This window comes from Carassius gibelio, chromosome B5, assembly GCF_023724105.1.
Source record: "Carassius gibelio isolate Cgi1373 ecotype wild population from Czech Republic chromosome B5, carGib1.2-hapl.c, whole genome shotgun sequence".
NCBI classification, from domain to species: domain Eukaryota; kingdom Metazoa; phylum Chordata; class Actinopteri; order Cypriniformes; family Cyprinidae; genus Carassius; species Carassius gibelio.
The window spans coordinates 40,068,990-40,086,389 of NC_068400.1; the positions used below are offsets into that span (position 1 = coordinate 40,068,990).

At 35.6% G+C, this 17,400-nt stretch overlaps 2 protein-coding genes across 2 annotated transcripts; one reads left to right on the forward strand and one right to left on the reverse strand.

Annotated features, from left to right (window-relative positions):
* The first annotated feature begins 295 nt into the window (after nucleotides 1–295).
* Nucleotides 296–5,054, forward strand: LOC127958664 (D-amino-acid oxidase-like). Its single transcript, XM_052557585.1, has 11 exons — nucleotides 296–432; nucleotides 846–1,048; nucleotides 1,133–1,247; nucleotides 1,608–1,684; nucleotides 1,829–1,894; nucleotides 2,254–2,308; nucleotides 2,650–2,754; nucleotides 2,836–2,918; nucleotides 3,271–3,388; nucleotides 3,474–3,572; nucleotides 4,146–5,054. Exons 2-11 carry the CDS (start codon nucleotides 855–857, stop codon nucleotides 4,275–4,277), a joined length of 1,044 nt encoding a protein of 347 aa, XP_052413545.1. The 5' UTR covers nucleotides 296–432; nucleotides 846–854; the 3' UTR covers nucleotides 4,278–5,054.
* Nucleotides 5,055–5,258: 204 nt separating this feature from the next.
* On the reverse strand, nucleotides 5,259–17,055 carry LOC127958661 (synaptic vesicle 2-related protein-like). Its single transcript, XM_052557580.1, has 16 exons — nucleotides 16,838–17,055; nucleotides 14,010–14,170; nucleotides 12,893–12,978; nucleotides 12,586–12,684; nucleotides 12,370–12,441; nucleotides 12,128–12,252; nucleotides 11,454–11,517; nucleotides 11,192–11,317; nucleotides 10,934–11,062; nucleotides 10,321–10,394; nucleotides 10,037–10,113; nucleotides 9,697–9,801; nucleotides 8,572–8,683; nucleotides 8,387–8,468; nucleotides 7,705–7,794; nucleotides 5,259–6,636 (listed from the first exon to the last, which is right to left on the reverse strand). Exons 1-16 carry the CDS (start codon nucleotides 16,870–16,872, stop codon nucleotides 6,424–6,426), a joined length of 1,650 nt encoding a protein of 549 aa, XP_052413540.1. The 5' UTR covers nucleotides 16,873–17,055; the 3' UTR covers nucleotides 5,259–6,423.
* Between the last annotated feature and the right edge of the window lie 345 nt (nucleotides 17,056–17,400).

Genomic DNA, 17,400 nt, shown 5'->3' on the forward strand with positions numbered 1-17,400 from the left:
CACTGGCCTGAAATAACGCAAATGTTTCTCGAGTAAATGACTCACGAACGATTTGTTGCCACCTGCTGGAGTAACGATGTTACGCAAGAGTATAAACGTATCTTTTTAGAAAACAAATAAAAAAAAAAATCGAATTTTTTAGAGGGATCAAAACGTCCACCACAAGATTTGAATTGGGAATAGCATCTAGAATACTAATTTTACGATTTCTACCATGCAAAAATAGTAAGACTAGTATTGAGAAACCAGCCCATACAGAGCATCTTCAGAAAACAACACACGAATAGCACCGCCTCAACGTCACAGCTGACGTTACGTAACGTGGGAAACAAGTTAATTTGTAAGTTTTGCGCCCTGTTCTTCCTTGCACTGTTCTTGCAAGAAAGAAGATACAAACATCTCTTTTTGGAGGTAACAAGACAAAAAAGTGTGGTGAGTAAAGCTGTTCTTTTATAAAATATGAAGTATGCCTTGAATGCAGTGTAATGCAACTCTGCCACATGCATGGATGTCAAAGTGTGAATTATTTCCAGCTTATTTCCATTATCTATTAACTTACAGTTGACAAGGATTCAACTAATAAAAACAACCCAAGCTCTATAACCTTGTTAGTTGTCATTATACATTTTAACTTTGAAATAGTGTCTGTTTGGGGGTTTTATGGACATAAGACTTCATAAAACAAATTAAGCCTTTTCCCATTAAAATGCAAACATATGGCAGCATTATGTATTCACTAATGGATGATTCATAACACCCAGGTTTGTATTGAATTTTTTTCCAATCGGTTTGCAACATTACAATATGCAATAAAACCATGCATTCATATTTATACTTGCACTTAGTTAGCAGACATGAGGGTGTGCATCATTGGAGCAGGGGTCATCGGCCTCTCCACCGCTCAGAGCATCTACCAGCACTTCCACAGCAGGATCAGCCCCCTCACCATAGAGGTGTATGCTGATGTCTTCACTCCACTCACCACCAGCGACGGGGCAGCTGGACTCTGGCAGCCCTATCTCTACGACAAGGGCAACGTGCAAGAAACGTGAGCTTTCAATTGTGCTCCATGGCATAAAATAGCAACTAATTCAGTTGAAGCACATTCTTATGTGTTTTTATTCTTCTTCAGTAAATGGAACAAAGAGACGTTTGACTATCTTCTAAGTTGCCTCAGCTCTCCAGATTCAGTGAAAATGGGAATCTTCCTCCAGTCGGGCTACAATCTGTGCCCTGAACCCCAACCAGTAAGAACATTATCTTTTCATTGCATATATTGTCATTATCTACAGAATGGCATATAATAAACTGCAAGTTCTGACACACAGGACATATAAATCAGATAAATGATTTCAAAGTTTTGTCTCTGCCTGTGGGCCCTAAACATGCTCCAGTCCAGTCAATGAATGGCCTGAACAGAGCACAAAGAACCTTATTGTATATCTGTACAAAAAAAAAAAGTGGTTGGAATTAAGAGACGTGAACATCCACTTTAAACTGCTGAGGCCTCTTTCTGGCATTGGTTAAAACAGGATAAAATTAGAGCAAGAATAACTGACCCAAGAGAGAATAATGAAAAGCACTCAATCTCTGCTCCCCTCAAACAGGACCCTTCATTTAAAGACATTGTGTTGGGTTTTCGCCAGCTTACTAAACGTGAACTAGACATGTTCCCGGGATACAGGTACTTACCAACTGCATCTTATCATTCACAAGCTATTTCTGTAATTTGATGATGCTGTTTTGTTGTTTTACTCTTTGATGGTTGTAGTAGTAATTTTTGTAAAATTGCATACTTCACTTTTCCTTTTTCCTTCTATCTTTTCAGTTTTGGGTGGTTTCACACTGCTCTCATGATTGAAGGGAAGACATACCTGCCCTGGCTTATGGACTGGTGAGAGATTCCCGTGATCTAATCAGTAACCAACTTTAGAATTGGAATGAAATAGAATATAAAGTCGAGTTCAAGAGTCCACATTTCAAACTGTAATAAAAGCTTAGAAATTATTTTCATTTATAAAAATACAAAACAAATAAGCATTTTGACTTCTATTTCTAAACTTATATATTACATGTATATTATGTTGCATCTTGAATTTACATAAATATTTTTTTTTTTGTGCTTAATTGTATATGTATTAGAAAAACTGTTATGCATGTATATAGTCATGGAAAATCTTTTCTGGTCTTTTCAGGTCTAACAATGATTAACACTATCTTTTGTCACCTTGGTCACATTTCTGTTTTCTACAGGTTAAGACAAAGAAATGTCAAGTTTTATCAGAGGAAGATTGGTTCATTTAAAGAGGTCTGAGCAATTCCTTATTCATTTCATTCAACTTTTTTTTTTATTAATGGATCAGTGTCTTAAAATTTACACTAGCTATTAAAAGGAAATCATTAACCAAGAACATATTAATTTGATTGTGACAGTTGAGACATTTACAATTTAACAAAATAACTCTGTTTCAAATAAAGACTGATCTTTACAGCTTTCTTTTCATCAAAGACTCATGGAAAAAAAGTATCATCATTCCCAGAAAGATATTAAGCAGCATTATCATTGATAATATATGTAGGAATGAATATATACTGTACAAAAGTAATCATAACTTGTATATTTGTAATGACCTCCAAAATGTGCTACAGTTGGCAGATAGTGGTGCTGATGTTATCATCAACTGCTCCGGTGTCCGATCAGGAGACCTCCAGCCTGATCCTGAGCTCCAGCCAGCCAGAGGACAGATCATTAAAGTGAGGTTTAGTGGAGAAAAGTCAATCAGACCTAAAGCTTTTACATGGAACTGCTCTGATCTAATGTTTTTATATCAACAGGTAGACGCTCCCTGGTTGAAACACTGGATCCTCACACATGATTCCTCATCAGGAGTCTATAACTCACCGTACATCATTCCTGGGTGAGCCTCTTCATGCATTTACAGTCATCTAAAGAAAGCTGAAATAAAATAACATGTAAATAAGTAGATAAAAAAACTTCAAATATGAAAACATTGGATTGTCAACTATCTAGTATTTGTTTTAGGTGCTAAAATGAATAAGCTAAAATAAATTAACAAACAATAAATTAAAGCTAAATATGAATATATAAAAACAGTACAACAGTATTGCTAAAATAAAAGCTAAATTAAAATATTAATAAACACTGGGATTGTTTGTAATACTTAACACGTACTAAGCATTGATGCTCATTTTGTGTTTATAATGAAGTGCAGTCTTAGCAGTGATGTACTGTACATTACGTTTCTGCAGGAGTCGTTTAATCACTGTGGGTGGAGTTTTCCAAGTAGGAAACTGGAATCTGCAGAACAGTTCTGTTGACCACAAAGGGATCTGGGAAGCGGCCTGCAAGCTTGAGCCCAGTCTAAAGGTAGTTTCAACTGTTTTAACCTTGCTAAATTATTGTTTGTTTGAGTGGCATGAGTGGATTGGATGTTATTTTTTTTTTTCTCTAGCATGCACGGATAGTAGAGGACTGGACTGGTCTCAGACCCACTCGCAGCAAAGTTAGACTGGAGAGAGAGACCATACGATCTGGACCGACCTCGTTTGAGGTGAGCTCATAGAATGACCATTACATTTAAGATCTGACGTCATTTTACAACATCAATATCCAAGATAATATATGATTAATAACGAGCCCCTAAATAGAAATGTTATTGGAAAAATATGACATAGGAGGGAAAAAAATTATATTGCAATATCATTACTGCAATAAGATGCACGGTACACGGTACTACTTCTACAAATGAGGGTTTGCAAGAGAATATTAAAAAAGTTTTGCATTACATTGTCTACATTTGACGATAAAACATCAAAACCCATTAAAATCAGATTCTGCCTACACTGGATACGGTTTGGCATGAACAACAAATCTCACATAGAAACTGAAGCATATTCTTTTTATGAGGAACTGACACAAGACGGTCATAGCCGGTGAAGAAAGGGTTTTGTAAGGTTTTGTGAACTAACATTAACGTTTTTCAGGCAAACACAAACGTTTTGCTAGTTAAATAATTTTTTTTTTTTTCTCCATCTCATTTATTCCCCTAATCATGATGTCCCTTTAGAGCTCCACAGATTCATGATTCTCTATTCACACACCATGCTGTTCTCTTTCTCCTCAGGTCATTCATAACTATGGTCATGGTGGTTTTGGACTGACCATCCATCGTGGATGTGCTGAGGAAGCTGCTCGTCTCTTTGGACAGATCCTGCAGCAGAAATGCCCGCTAGCTCTCTCTAAATCACGTCTCTAATAGATATATGACTCTGGACAATGTTAGACATAATTTTTATCAGACAACAGCAATAGTTTCCTTAACCCCGTAACAGCTGACATACTGATTCCAAAAGAAACTCTATGAGTTTAAGAATGTATCCTTAAATACTGAGATGTAAATGTACATCTATTATTTTTTATTATACTTTAATAGAGTTTTCAAATAACGGATAACATAACACAATCATAACAGAGATGAATTGTCAGCATGTTATTTAGCTAATGTACAATAATTGTCATGATTTATTTATGCTTTGATCTAATGTTTTTAGATCACTGTAGCTTTATTATTATCATGCACATGTTCATCACTGTAGTGGCAAGGGATCCTGCTCTTTGACTGTTTTAACAATAGACTTTTCAGGTATCTTCTAATTCATATAATGCACCTATTAAATAATTTTCCAGTATACATTGCATATATGAAGGCAGTATATAAAAATAGTATATGAAACATTATATTTAATATGTGAACATATCTGCACAACCTGTGATTCAACTGAACCTATTAATCAATTTAAAAGTGCTTGAGCAGTTTAAAAAATATAAATACAGGTACATAAACAATGTATAAACAGTATTATAAATAATAAATACATTTACATCTTTACAAATACGTAAACATTACACCAAGGCCTTAAAAAATACAATCAGATATGTACCTTTACAACTGAAGGATAATAATTATTCTGTATAATGTGTTACTGAGGAAGCTGCTCGTCTATTTGGACAGATTCTGGAGCAGAAAGGATTTCTAGCATTCTCTAAATCACGTCTCTAGTAGATCTATGCCTCTGGACAAAAGTTTAGACATGTTATCTAATGTTTTAATTCTTATTTTCATTTATCTAATAACAATGATCATACTGATTCCACCAAGAGATAACGAATCTTCACAATTAAATACATTTCTCTACATTTATCTGCACTAATCTATAATAAAGATACATATACTCACTTTTTATTTTTTGAAGCATAATTTATTGTTATCTTACATGTACATCCAGTGCAGTGGCAAGAGATCTTTGCACACAGACACAAAACAAAAGGCAGGCAACTCTCTGCGCTCATAGGAACAACTGCACACTTCCCATCATGCCACACACACACCCACTGTACAGAAATACTATTAACCAAATATAGCATTGAGCAGTCGAGCCGAATAAACAAAGTGTGTTTTTATGCAAGCTGTCGTTTGAAAAATGTGCTTGGAGCCTGATGTGCTAGAATAGACAATAATAAAATAAATGTGACCTACAGGCCTGTTCTGATGAAAGCCACTCGCTGTTGTTTTATTGTTATTGAGCTGTATTTTAAGATAATAAGAATCCAATAACCTTTGATATGCCTGATTAGAAGGGATCAACTGGAGTTTATACACTTCACATGAGGGATTGCAGCGATGAGAGGATGAAGAGAAGTGCTCTCAAGTGCTGTGAAAAGAAGACTTTGGTGTCCACTTAATACATCACTAGTGTCAGCGAAAGTCTAAAACTGTGAATGGATAATATTTAACCAGCTTAAAGTATGGTAAATGGTTGAAAAAAGCAAGATAACCGACCACAAACTGGTGCAATGTGTGATTAACAGCAGGCAGAATCCCATCTTTTCTCTTCAGTGAAGAGATACATGTTTTTTCAAAGGAATGCTGGAGTCTAAAGCCCTCTTAAAAAATTAAACAAATCATCTTTCTACTTCCTGTCATACTAAACCCGTCACAATCGTACATTTTCTTGTGCTATCTTAAAACTTCATGACTTCAGGTTCAATCTTTCGTTGTTCAAATGCTCCTCTGAACATGAGAGTGATTTCATGTGTTAAACTGCGTAATGCAGTTCGTCATGTTTTAGATTTTCAACCCATTTCCTGTTGTAGTTCCTTAGGGCAAAAGGGGAGTATTATGCATTATGCGATATCCATTTTCTCTGGTTTGGAGGTTCATAAAACAAAACCCTGCAACCTTTGGTGAAGGAATGTGTCATTAACGGACGGATTTAAATCAAAACCATGAGTTCTTAAAATGCATTTCCTTTGTGGACACACATTGCTTGTTGTTTTTGTTTTTAAAGAAAAGATTCCCAATTTCTTCTACAAAGTCTTTCCAGACCTATGTGTGGTGTTTCTCAGTCCTGTGATCCAGAGCTGGAATGTGGAACCCCTCCAAGACTGTGGTCTGAGGCCCGTCCCATCATCTCCTGACCCCACTCTCTGTGACTGGACTCCTGGAGACCTCGTCCTGTGGTCTCTATGGGCAGGGCACAGGAAGCGATAGCAGCCAGCAAGCAGCAGCTACAGTACACCGACAGAGTCAGGTACACAGATGACTCCAGCATCACCTTGAGGACAGAAGCAGAGACTTATTCTTCTAGGTCACACATTTGACTGTTTAGTAAGATTCGAGTCTGGTGAGGGTTATTAAGATAAATGTTTTTGAAGAATTGATTGATCAAAAATACAGTGACATTGTGAAAAAATATTTCATTGTCATCCAATGTCATTTTTTACTTTGATGGCAAAGCTACATCTTCAGCATCATTACTCAAGTCTTCAGTGTCCAATGATTTTTCAGAAATTATTCTAAAATGCTGATTTCATGATTTCAAGAAACATTTCTTATTATTATTATTACTGTTGGAAGTGGTTGTGCTGCATGTTATTATTGTGGAAACCACAACACATTTAAAAAAATACTATAGTATTAATGTATTATAGTGTTCCTGTAGCTCAACTGGGAGAGCATTGCATTAGCAAGCAAGCTAGCGCAAGGTTGGGGGTTTGATTCCCCAGGAACACATGATAGGTAAAAATTGATAGCTTGAATGCACTGTAAGTTGCTTTGGATAAAAGCGTCTGCTAAATGCATAAATTTAATTAAATTTTTAATAAAAAAAAAAAAAAAAACTATAGTATAGTATAAATAGTATGTAATAGTTTTGTGTAAACAAAAATCTGAACACAAACCTTGCTTTAAGTTTTCTTTTTCGTTTCATGAGTTCTAACTTATTAATGAATCATAATTTCTGAAAACATTTACACATATGCAGTTAGTGAATGAGCCCCCTAGTCTTTTTCTTCTTTCTTTTTTCATTTCTTATTTCTTGTAACTCTGAATTATGTGCAGTGTGAGTTTTTGCAAGCTGGACTCAAAGTCATGCAGCCCGCATGAGCACCAGAGCTCAGCGTAATGGATAATTTGCCCAAACGGCCACAGATTCAAAACCATTGTTTTACAGGAAGTGTTTTAACTGTTAAAAGCAAAAGTAAAAAAGTAAATAAAAAAGCAAGTATGTTGGATCTCCCACATCTATAATATCTCAAAATAATTGTATAATATTTTTGTTTTTTTGAATGGGATTTTACATTATTCTGTATTTTGTGCCTTTTATTTATTGTTATTTACACACCTGTGCCACAAATGGTGTGATGAGAGCTCCAACCCGAGCCATCCCACTACTGGTGCCCAAACCCAGTGCCCTCGTGGCTGTGGGATACACCTGCAAAAGAAAGACTGAGTGTGAACATCGAACTATTACTTAACCACAGGGTGGTTAGTGAATGACATGGACTTATTACTTCACTAAAGTTTCTTCAGCATGCTGTAAACACTTTCAAAATCAGTTAAATATCACTGACAAAGATTAATGTAGTTAGGTTAACTGCTTAGGGAATATTCAGTCAGTAACTGCACTCTTAAGCAACCTATAGACACTGTATGTAATATTCAACCCCTCAGCCCTGTTTCTGGAGATGAATCCAGTATTTCATGGAAAGTAGGATGACAAAGCAGCCTGTTTTATGTCAGGTGAGCTGCTGCAATGGCTGCCAAGTGGAGGGAGTGATCCAGGAACTGGACGTTTCCCAAGGTCAAAATCCTTCTCCAGCACAGCTGTTGCCTTGAGCAAATCATTTAACACTACACTGACAGTCTACAGGCTTTACTCTCCTTACAGTGTATCTGCCAGGGGTGTCAAATATTCAATTACATATTGCTTCGTCAGGGAAAAGAAGGAAAGAGCTTCTCTTTGAGCCTCAGTTCTTCCAAAAAAGAATTATATATCAACTGAAATGAATTGAAAGGGTTCTCACCTCAGGGGTGTACACGTAAGCAGCCTGGAAACCTCCAGCGATAAAAGCCCTTGCGATGAATATAAATACTGTCAAAGACGTCCTGCAATAAAAGGCAATGAAGTTATTCACAGTATGTTCACAAATGTGATTACCACAGGCTTGAATGCCCTAGAAAAACGACTGCAATAGAAGAGCTTTCTGACCTTCCCACACAGCCGTAGAGCGGCACAATGCAGAGAGAGAAGACAAAGAAACACAACGCCATAGTCATCCTCCTCCCTAATCGATCAATCGCCCACAGGGTCACCAGCAGGCCTGTGACGCATCAATCAAAACGTTTGCCACATTTTCTTAATGCCTGCCATTACTTATTCAAAAAAGAGATGTTGAAGGAATAGTTCACTCAAAAAATGAACTTTTGCTGAAATTTCAAAATGTAGAGTTAGAGTTTGTTTCTTCATTGGAACAGAATTGAAGAGATTTATCACTGCATCACTTGCTCACTAGTGGATCCTCTGCAGTAAATGGGTGCCGTCAGAGTTCAAACAGCTGATAAAAACATCACAATAATCTACACAAATCTAGTCTCAATCTCAAACTCCACTGATGGAGTTTTTGCTTGTAAATGGTGCATAATTTGTGCATATTTCCTTCCTGATTTAGACATGATGGAGCTATTAATATTAAGGATGGCTTATGTTTTAGCTGGAAGCAATAGTTTAAAGTTAAGAACATCCTTATGACATCCTCTTACAATAAAAAACTATTTACTTCACGAGACATTATTTGATGAATTTGAGTGGTCTGATTGTTGTGATGTTTTTCTCAGCTGTTTCAACTTACATTCTGACGGCACCCATTCACTGCAGGTGAGTCATGTAATGCTTGATTTACAGTCAAACACATTCAACATGTCTCACACTATCAGTTTATTCACTATAGTTTAGAAAATGGTAATAAAATACGATAAGAACTCAAAGTTAAACTGTGTCAGAAGAAATTAATCTTGATAATATCAGATAAGTTTGATAGAAAGGTTGAATAGCTGTCAGCTGTGGGCTGTTAAATATAAGAACACATTTATATAATACCAACTTAGGTCAACCAATTACCAAGCAATGCTTCATTTCGTTCAGTCTGTTAAATTTTCAGGCTATAATATGTCACAGTTTACTTTATTTTGCGATCATCACTTAGTAAAAAGATATCAAAAATAATATCCGGTCTCTGAATAATTCATAATTCGGGTTCAGAACAGTCTTGGAGTGAGTACATTTTCATTTTTGAATGAGCTATTCCTTTAATGGCATTATAATTTAAATATATACCAGGAAACTCAGAAAGTGTGGTCCACAGAAGGTCTTTGTAATCATCTGAATTCAGATATTTGCACTCCAAGCTGCAACTTGGCTCCATTTTACTGCCCTTCGTCCCTAGGGGGAGACACACGAAGAGTATATGCACACAGAATACATTGGCTGTGGATGGTTAGCATTCTTCCAATCTATAATCTGAAATGATATTAAACACACTGGTTTACATACTATTTAAAAAAAAAAACATAGGCGGTATAAAGGTTATCCTATAGGTTATTCTATCCTATACATACCCCTTACATTCTCACTACGCTCCAATCTTTTTTTTAAACACACAAATGCTTTCACTCACTACCACAGGCACCTCCCTCCTGGAAAAGCTCAGTCGTCAGCAAAACCACACCATAATATGAGAATGCATTAGAGAACCTGCATCAGAATGCACACAATAAACAGAATATGAATGGAGGGAGCAAGAACACAAAACACTGTGGAATATCTGAGTGAAATTGTGAAACTAAACTGTGAGAGTGAGAAAAAGTCCTTTACAACTTTAGTACTAGACATTAACATAATGACATGTGATTGAATGAATGTTCACACAATAATTAAAAGAACTTTGGGGAAGCATCTTACCAAATGAACCAGAGCAGAATAGTGGTCCAGCGGAAGTGTGGAGAGAAAAGATCTTGAATTTTCCCCCTGTCCTCCTGAACCCAACAAATAAAAATTATACCCAAAATAAGAAGGGATAAAATGCCAAAATGGTTAAGAGAGAGAGAGAGAGAGAGAGAGAGAGAGAGAGAAAGAGAGAGGTTAAATACAGTAGTAATTTTAAATATTATTAAAATGAAAAGTAACTATTTTAAATATATATATATATATATATATCTCATTTATTCATGTCGTGGCACATCTGAATTTAGCAGTGAAACATTTATTATTATCAATGCTGAAAATGGTTAAAAACCATATGATTTTTTGATGAACAAAAAAAAAGTTTAACAATATGAGTAGTATAAGTTTAAGTTGGTCCTATTATTTTCATCAATTTAGGATCATTTCTAGTACATACATAATAATGAATCAAAATTTCTGTATGAAAACTTTCACACACCAATGCAGATTCAATGGCTAATACACAGTGTATTATAGTAAGTATTTCAATCATTTTCCAATAAATAAATACCAAGTAAAGAAAGCGGTAAATTGCATGACTGATATTAAAGTATATTTAACTAGTTTTTACCTGTCTGGCCACTATGAGTTTTCCCAGCGGCATGGGGACATTATTCTCTGTTGCAATGCGTTTGAGTGTGTTTAAAGCCTTCTCCTGGTTTCCCGTCAGGACGTCGTAACGAGCGCTCTCCGGCAGCCACTGTTGATGTGCATTAGACATTTCGCTTGTTCAGACGATATATTGCTCACACCACAAAACATGGCTTGGTCTATCCATATCTAGCTCTAAGAGAAAGAACAAACTGATATTTGAGAACTTCATACTTACAAAGCAAAGAAAAGCAAAAATGAAGAGTGGAATGGTGGAGAGGGCCAGCAGCCAGCGCCAGCCCAAAGTAGGCATCACCAAAATAGCCAGCATCACTTCAAACACTGTACCCAAAGCCCAGAATATCTACAGCGGATCAGAGAGAAAGACATTTAAGGTATACTAGTTATGAAGATTTCCATGTTTTGATACCATCAACTTATAACTGAAACTATTGAATCATTCAAGCTATGATACATGTACTTGAAGAATAAAATATTACCTCAATCAACAGAATGCAAGTAGCTCTGGACCGCATGGGGAGAAACTCAGCATACAATGTTACTCTTATAAGAGAGATAAAAATTGGCTGTAAGTCTCTAATTATTTAATGATATTGTTATATAAAATGGTCAACTGTAATGGAGAATTTACAGATTAAAATAACTTGCAAATTAAACGTTTGAAGGCTACCATTCAAAGGTTTGGGGTCAGAAGGCCTTTTTTTTATTTGTACTTTTATTTAGCATGGATGCATTACATTATTTTTTTGCAAAAACTATATAAACCAAATGCAATTAATAAATTCAATAATTTTGAAGTTCTTATTAAACATTTTTTTTTAAAGTAACACAACTATTCTCAAAATTTATAATTATAAGAAATGTTAATGGAATACCAAATCAGCATATAAGAATGATTTCTGAAGGATCATGTGACACTGAAGACTGGAGTAATGATGCTGACATTTCAGCTTTGCCATGACAGGACTAAATTAAATATCAAAATCTATTAAAATAGATTCAATTTAAATATTTCACAATATTACAGTTTTACAGTATTTCTGACCAAATGCAGCCTTGATGAGAAATTTCGATTTTCAGAAACTTCAAAAAATCCATACGACGCCAAACTTCTAAATAGTTTTGTGTGCATTCAGATCCGAGTCACACTTACGATTGTGGAGCCCCTCCGATGCCGAAGCCCACCAGAGCTCTGAGGAACAGGATCCATCCGTATATAGGTGCAAACGCACTGAGAAGGCCGTAAAACAGAGTCCAAAATACACTCATCTTCAAACCCTACCATACACACACACGGCGCCCTAATCAGTCCTCGCTGGTGCACAGTGAGAGTAGAAACAACATTTGTGCCGTTGGACATGCACATACTGCTCTTTAATTAATAAACATACTCACTGTTTTTCTCCCATATTTATCAGATATGTTTCCCCATAATGAAGAACTGATCATCATTCCAATAAATACTACCTGTTTGAGAGAAGATAAGAGACTCATTGCATATGCATCAGTGCGGTTATTCAGGATTAATGGAACAAGAACATTTCTTCTGCCAAACCTGTCTAAAAAAGCATGAGGGGAGTCATTATTGACTCAAGGAGTAGTGTACAGTACCGAAGTTAGCAGTGCCACCTGCCAGCTGGGCAGTGCCCACTCACAGTGCAGCTGAGGGGCCAAAATACTGAGAATCATCATCTCCATGGCATCGGCCATCTGCACACAAATACAACCATCAAGACATATGGAAACAAATATAGCAACTACTCCCTCTGTGTACAGCTTCAGCTTATAAAATGATAGTGTTCATTTGAAGAATATAAAATACTAAAAGTTTCATTTCAAAGCCAAACTGACTGTAATTATACAGGGTTGTGAGGGTATGACAATTATTCCCTCTCTTGATTTCGTTAAGTTTTGTTACCCAGGAAAGTCCAGTCAGGATGGACAGTTTCCACTGGAACATTCCAAAGCCAATGGCTTCCACTGCATCCTCAACCATAAAGGTATCTGTTAAAAGAGCAACATATGCCTTAAAGAAGTTTATGAGCTGTCGGACAATGCAATCAACTATCCTGTTATAGGAAGCATTTAACATGCGCAAAGTGTTATTTTAGTATTATTTATACAGCATTTATTAACAACTTAAAAAAATATATTTCTATTATTTGCAACATATCTATTTTGATTTAAGTGTTTGTTAACACTTCAGTATAGTGACCAATTCTTGCATGCATATATTCCTAGTGTATTGGCTATTTTTTACTACTTCTAAAGCACATATCATATACTACATCTCTAATTCTACCAAACATCGAAACTTAAAACAGTAATTACGAGTTTACTGACTCAAAAAATATGTAGCTAATAGTTAACCTCAAAATAACGTGTGACCAAGTTTTTTTTTTTTTTTTCAGGTTGATTTCAAATAAATAAACAAAAAGAAAGAAAGAAAGAAAGAAAGAAAATTTACAAATTAACTAAATAAATAAATTTTCTTTTTTAAGTTTTGGTAAGCAAATGTTTTGATACCTTGGAAAAACACATTTGTGACCCTGAACCACAAAACCAGTCATAAGGGTCAATTTTTAGAAATACGTCTAAATACATCACCTGAAAGCTGAATAAATATGCTTTGACACTATTTGGCTGAGATACAACTAGTTAGCAATCTGAAAATCTTTGGGTGCCAAAAAATCTTAATATTGAGAAAATCGGATTTAAAGTTGTCCAAAAAAGGTCTTAACAATGCATATTACTAATCAAAAAGGTAGTTTTGATATATTTATTGCAAGAAATTTACATTTCTTTATATCTTCATGGAACATAATCTTTACTTAATATTCCTAATGATTTTTGGCATAAAAGAAAAATCAATCATTTTGACCAATGTATTGTTGGCTATTGCTACAGCTATACCTGTGCTACTTATGTATTAGGACTGGTTTAGTGGGAAAGGGTCACATTTAGAAAGAACGGAAACACCTATTCAAAAATGTAACAACTGGTGAACAATAAGCATGTTAATGAACTAATCATACCATCAGTGGGGTTGGCAAATTCCCGAGGCACCGGAGCAGCATCGGCCAGGGAAACAGACTCCATATCCGTCCGTCCTCCCTCCACCTGCAAAGCCTCTTCCCTTCCGCCACACTCATCCTCTGAGCGAGTGCTTTCACCTGTACGCCGAAATTTCACCACTCTGTCAGAGGGACAAACAGGCAAACAGATATATAAGGTACAGAATCAACCAGATCGACACATCTCTAAAGCACTGCATATGAATGGTTGACTAAAAAAGCCAATAAGGCTCTAATATGCTCTATCTTTCTGCTGCTGCTGTTTTCAGAAAACATGAAGAAAGATTTAAATAGGCCTGACAGCTTAATCACAGCTTCAGCAATGCCTATGCATAATATATATACAGTAGCAGCAGCCAATATACAGTATATGCTGTTTATTGGAATGTGGCAGACTGAAATAAGTCATTCGTCAGATCAAGGATCTGTATGTGGAATACAGCTGTAAAGAGCTGGACAGAATGATGCACATAATAAGAGACTGTTGCCAAGGTGATGAGAGAGCTTCCTGTTTGAGCAATCCCTCTTCTGGGGTTCTGAAACGAAAGCACCAGAGAAAGCCAGACGTGTGAAGAGACTGCACAATGATGTTTGAAACTGTGACTCACGACCGACAGCCTTAATGGGGCGACAGGATGACAGGCATCTTCTCATTGAATGAAAACTGCTGTTTGAAGAAAACAACAACAGATGCTCTAGTGGTAGTCAGGGGGATTTTAAATATCCTCACAGCTATGAAGACAGATTGGATCAGGGAGCAGTAAATAAGAGGAGCACACAGATATCCCACGGTGTAATTACTGTAATTGCAGGGCTCACAGCGACCAATAAAGCTTTCGTGAGCAGACAGGCAGTGTAATTAAAAAAGATGACCTCTCCACGCTCACCAGAGACAAACGTTTCTCTGGAAGAGTAAAAAAAAAAAACAGAAACAAGGACGCAGATCATAAATCATCTGAAATTAGCAATGGTTTCGATGACAGAGCAGACATTAGCTCCTGCAAACATTAAGAAAATGCTAAAAAATTGACGATTTCATCAGTATTATTTTGAAAAAGACTGAAACAAGCTCTACATCAACAATTAAGAGTGCTGCCATCCTGATTTTTCTGCGCACTGTCAGATGGGGACTGGGCCTACTGCCAAGCATCAGCAGCACAGGAATAACATCAGCATAAACAGGCAGTGTATTCAAAACTCGTTCAACACTCATCTGCAACACAGATAATCAATGACACACAAGGACAGATTTACATTTATTTGTCTTGTTAAGATGCCACCGATGCACTGGGCGATCAGTCAATTAGACAAAGATGTTTGGCTATACATGAATGACCTCATTCCTTTTAGAACCAGATATACTTTGTACTGTGCTGAAAATCCTATGCTGAAAGCCTTTTAAAAACTGCTTTTAAGTTTCAAACAGATTTACAAAACCTGTGTAAAACATTAATAAAAAGACTGATTTAAAAACAATATAACACGACACTATAAGCAATGTTTGGGAACACTACAAGTGCAGCAAAAATATTTTTGGAAGGGTTTATAACATTCATGAGCATAGTTGACGTTTTAGTCCTATGTGATAATATTAACTTGCATTTTTGGTAAAAAAGTAAAAAAAAAAAAGTAAAAGAAAAAAAAAACGCTACATAAGGGATATTTAAGCTTTTTGCTATAATGTAAAAAATGTTTGTAAAATGAAAAAGAAGGTAAAAATGTTACAATTAAACTTTTGCTTACCATATAAAGTTTTAAATTATATTAGCTTTAATGGAGATAAATGCAATTTTAGCTTTAGGTTTTAGAACCATAATAAAGTAATACTTACCGTACATGTAGTTCACAATAAAGTATTACTTTATGATTGAAATAATATTACATTCAACAAGACAATATAATTTTATGTAGGCCTACATAAAATGTATAATAGGCTATATATTTTAGAATAAATTATGAAAACTTGCTTTTTTTAAATATAGAGGGTTTTAATTTAACCTTGGGTTAACATATTTTTTTAAACCCTAGATTAAGTAACTTTTCAGTTTATATATATATAAACTGAAAAGTTACTTATATATATATATATATATATATATATATATATATATATATATATATATATATATATATATATATATATATATTATTCTTTTTTTTTTATTCTTAGCTGTATTTAACAATAAGTTAAGAAAGCCCTGGCTGCCACAGAAAACATTACAAATAATTTAAAATTGTAAATATATATATATATATATATATATATATATATATATATATATATATATATATATATATATAAAATCGATCAGAGAACATTTTCTATTAGGCCAATCAAATTGGCTTCGTGTTATTACGTAAATCTATTTGAACTCAATGCAATGTGATCTGTGATAAGAATGAGTGTTAAACCACACATAAAACACCCACTCAGACACAGATAATTATTGCGTTATTCAATGGAATCATCATGTACAATGCAAATGAATCAATGGACGAATAAATATTCAATGCAACACAACGTTACTGCTTTAAAATACATAAACAGTTGAATCTACTTGATCTGTTTACCAAACAAATGCCAATCCATACTGCCCAAATACCCATATTCTACATCAGCCTACATCTACAGCAGCCATTATGTAAGCAGTGATTTTTCAAATAAGTTGCATGAATATCAATGTCACATTCTAGCAGCTGTAGATCGATACGGGCTGAAATGAACGGAACAGAGTGTTTACATGACGGCTCAGGTCGGATGAAAGAAACGGCATGAAAAGCAGACTCACGGGAGCTGTCTTAACTGAAACAAATCATCGTCCATTATCGGTGTGTTAGTCGGGCTGCCGGTGTCTTTGTCTCATTGCCGTTACATTGCTGTCGGGTCGAGGCTGATTTCAGCACCGCGGGTGTGAGGACAGAGAAGAGCTCAGAGAGGGGCGGCGCGCTGCGGAGCGTCCATGATCCCTGCGTCTGTCGCGTCGCGTCGCTCGCTAGCGCTGGATCTCTGCAAAGGCATGAACCAAAGCAGCGAAGACGCTCTGGAGATGATGATTCAAGACAAAACACCTCCCAAGAATTCCACTGACTTTTTTATTTCTATATGAAGTAGTAAAGTCATTTATATGTTCGATGACACAAAACATGTCTGCTTAATGTTATAAATCAATAGATATTAAAATAATAAAAAATTATATGTTTGGATTTAGCTGCGCCTTTTACTATAGGCTATGCCCTAATAGTGCACGAGGCCATTCTTAATAAAAAAATGAAGCTGATGACTCTACAGATATCCAGATTTCTATAATCCGCCATACAAAATCAAGGTTATTTTGAAGCTAAATATTGAAGA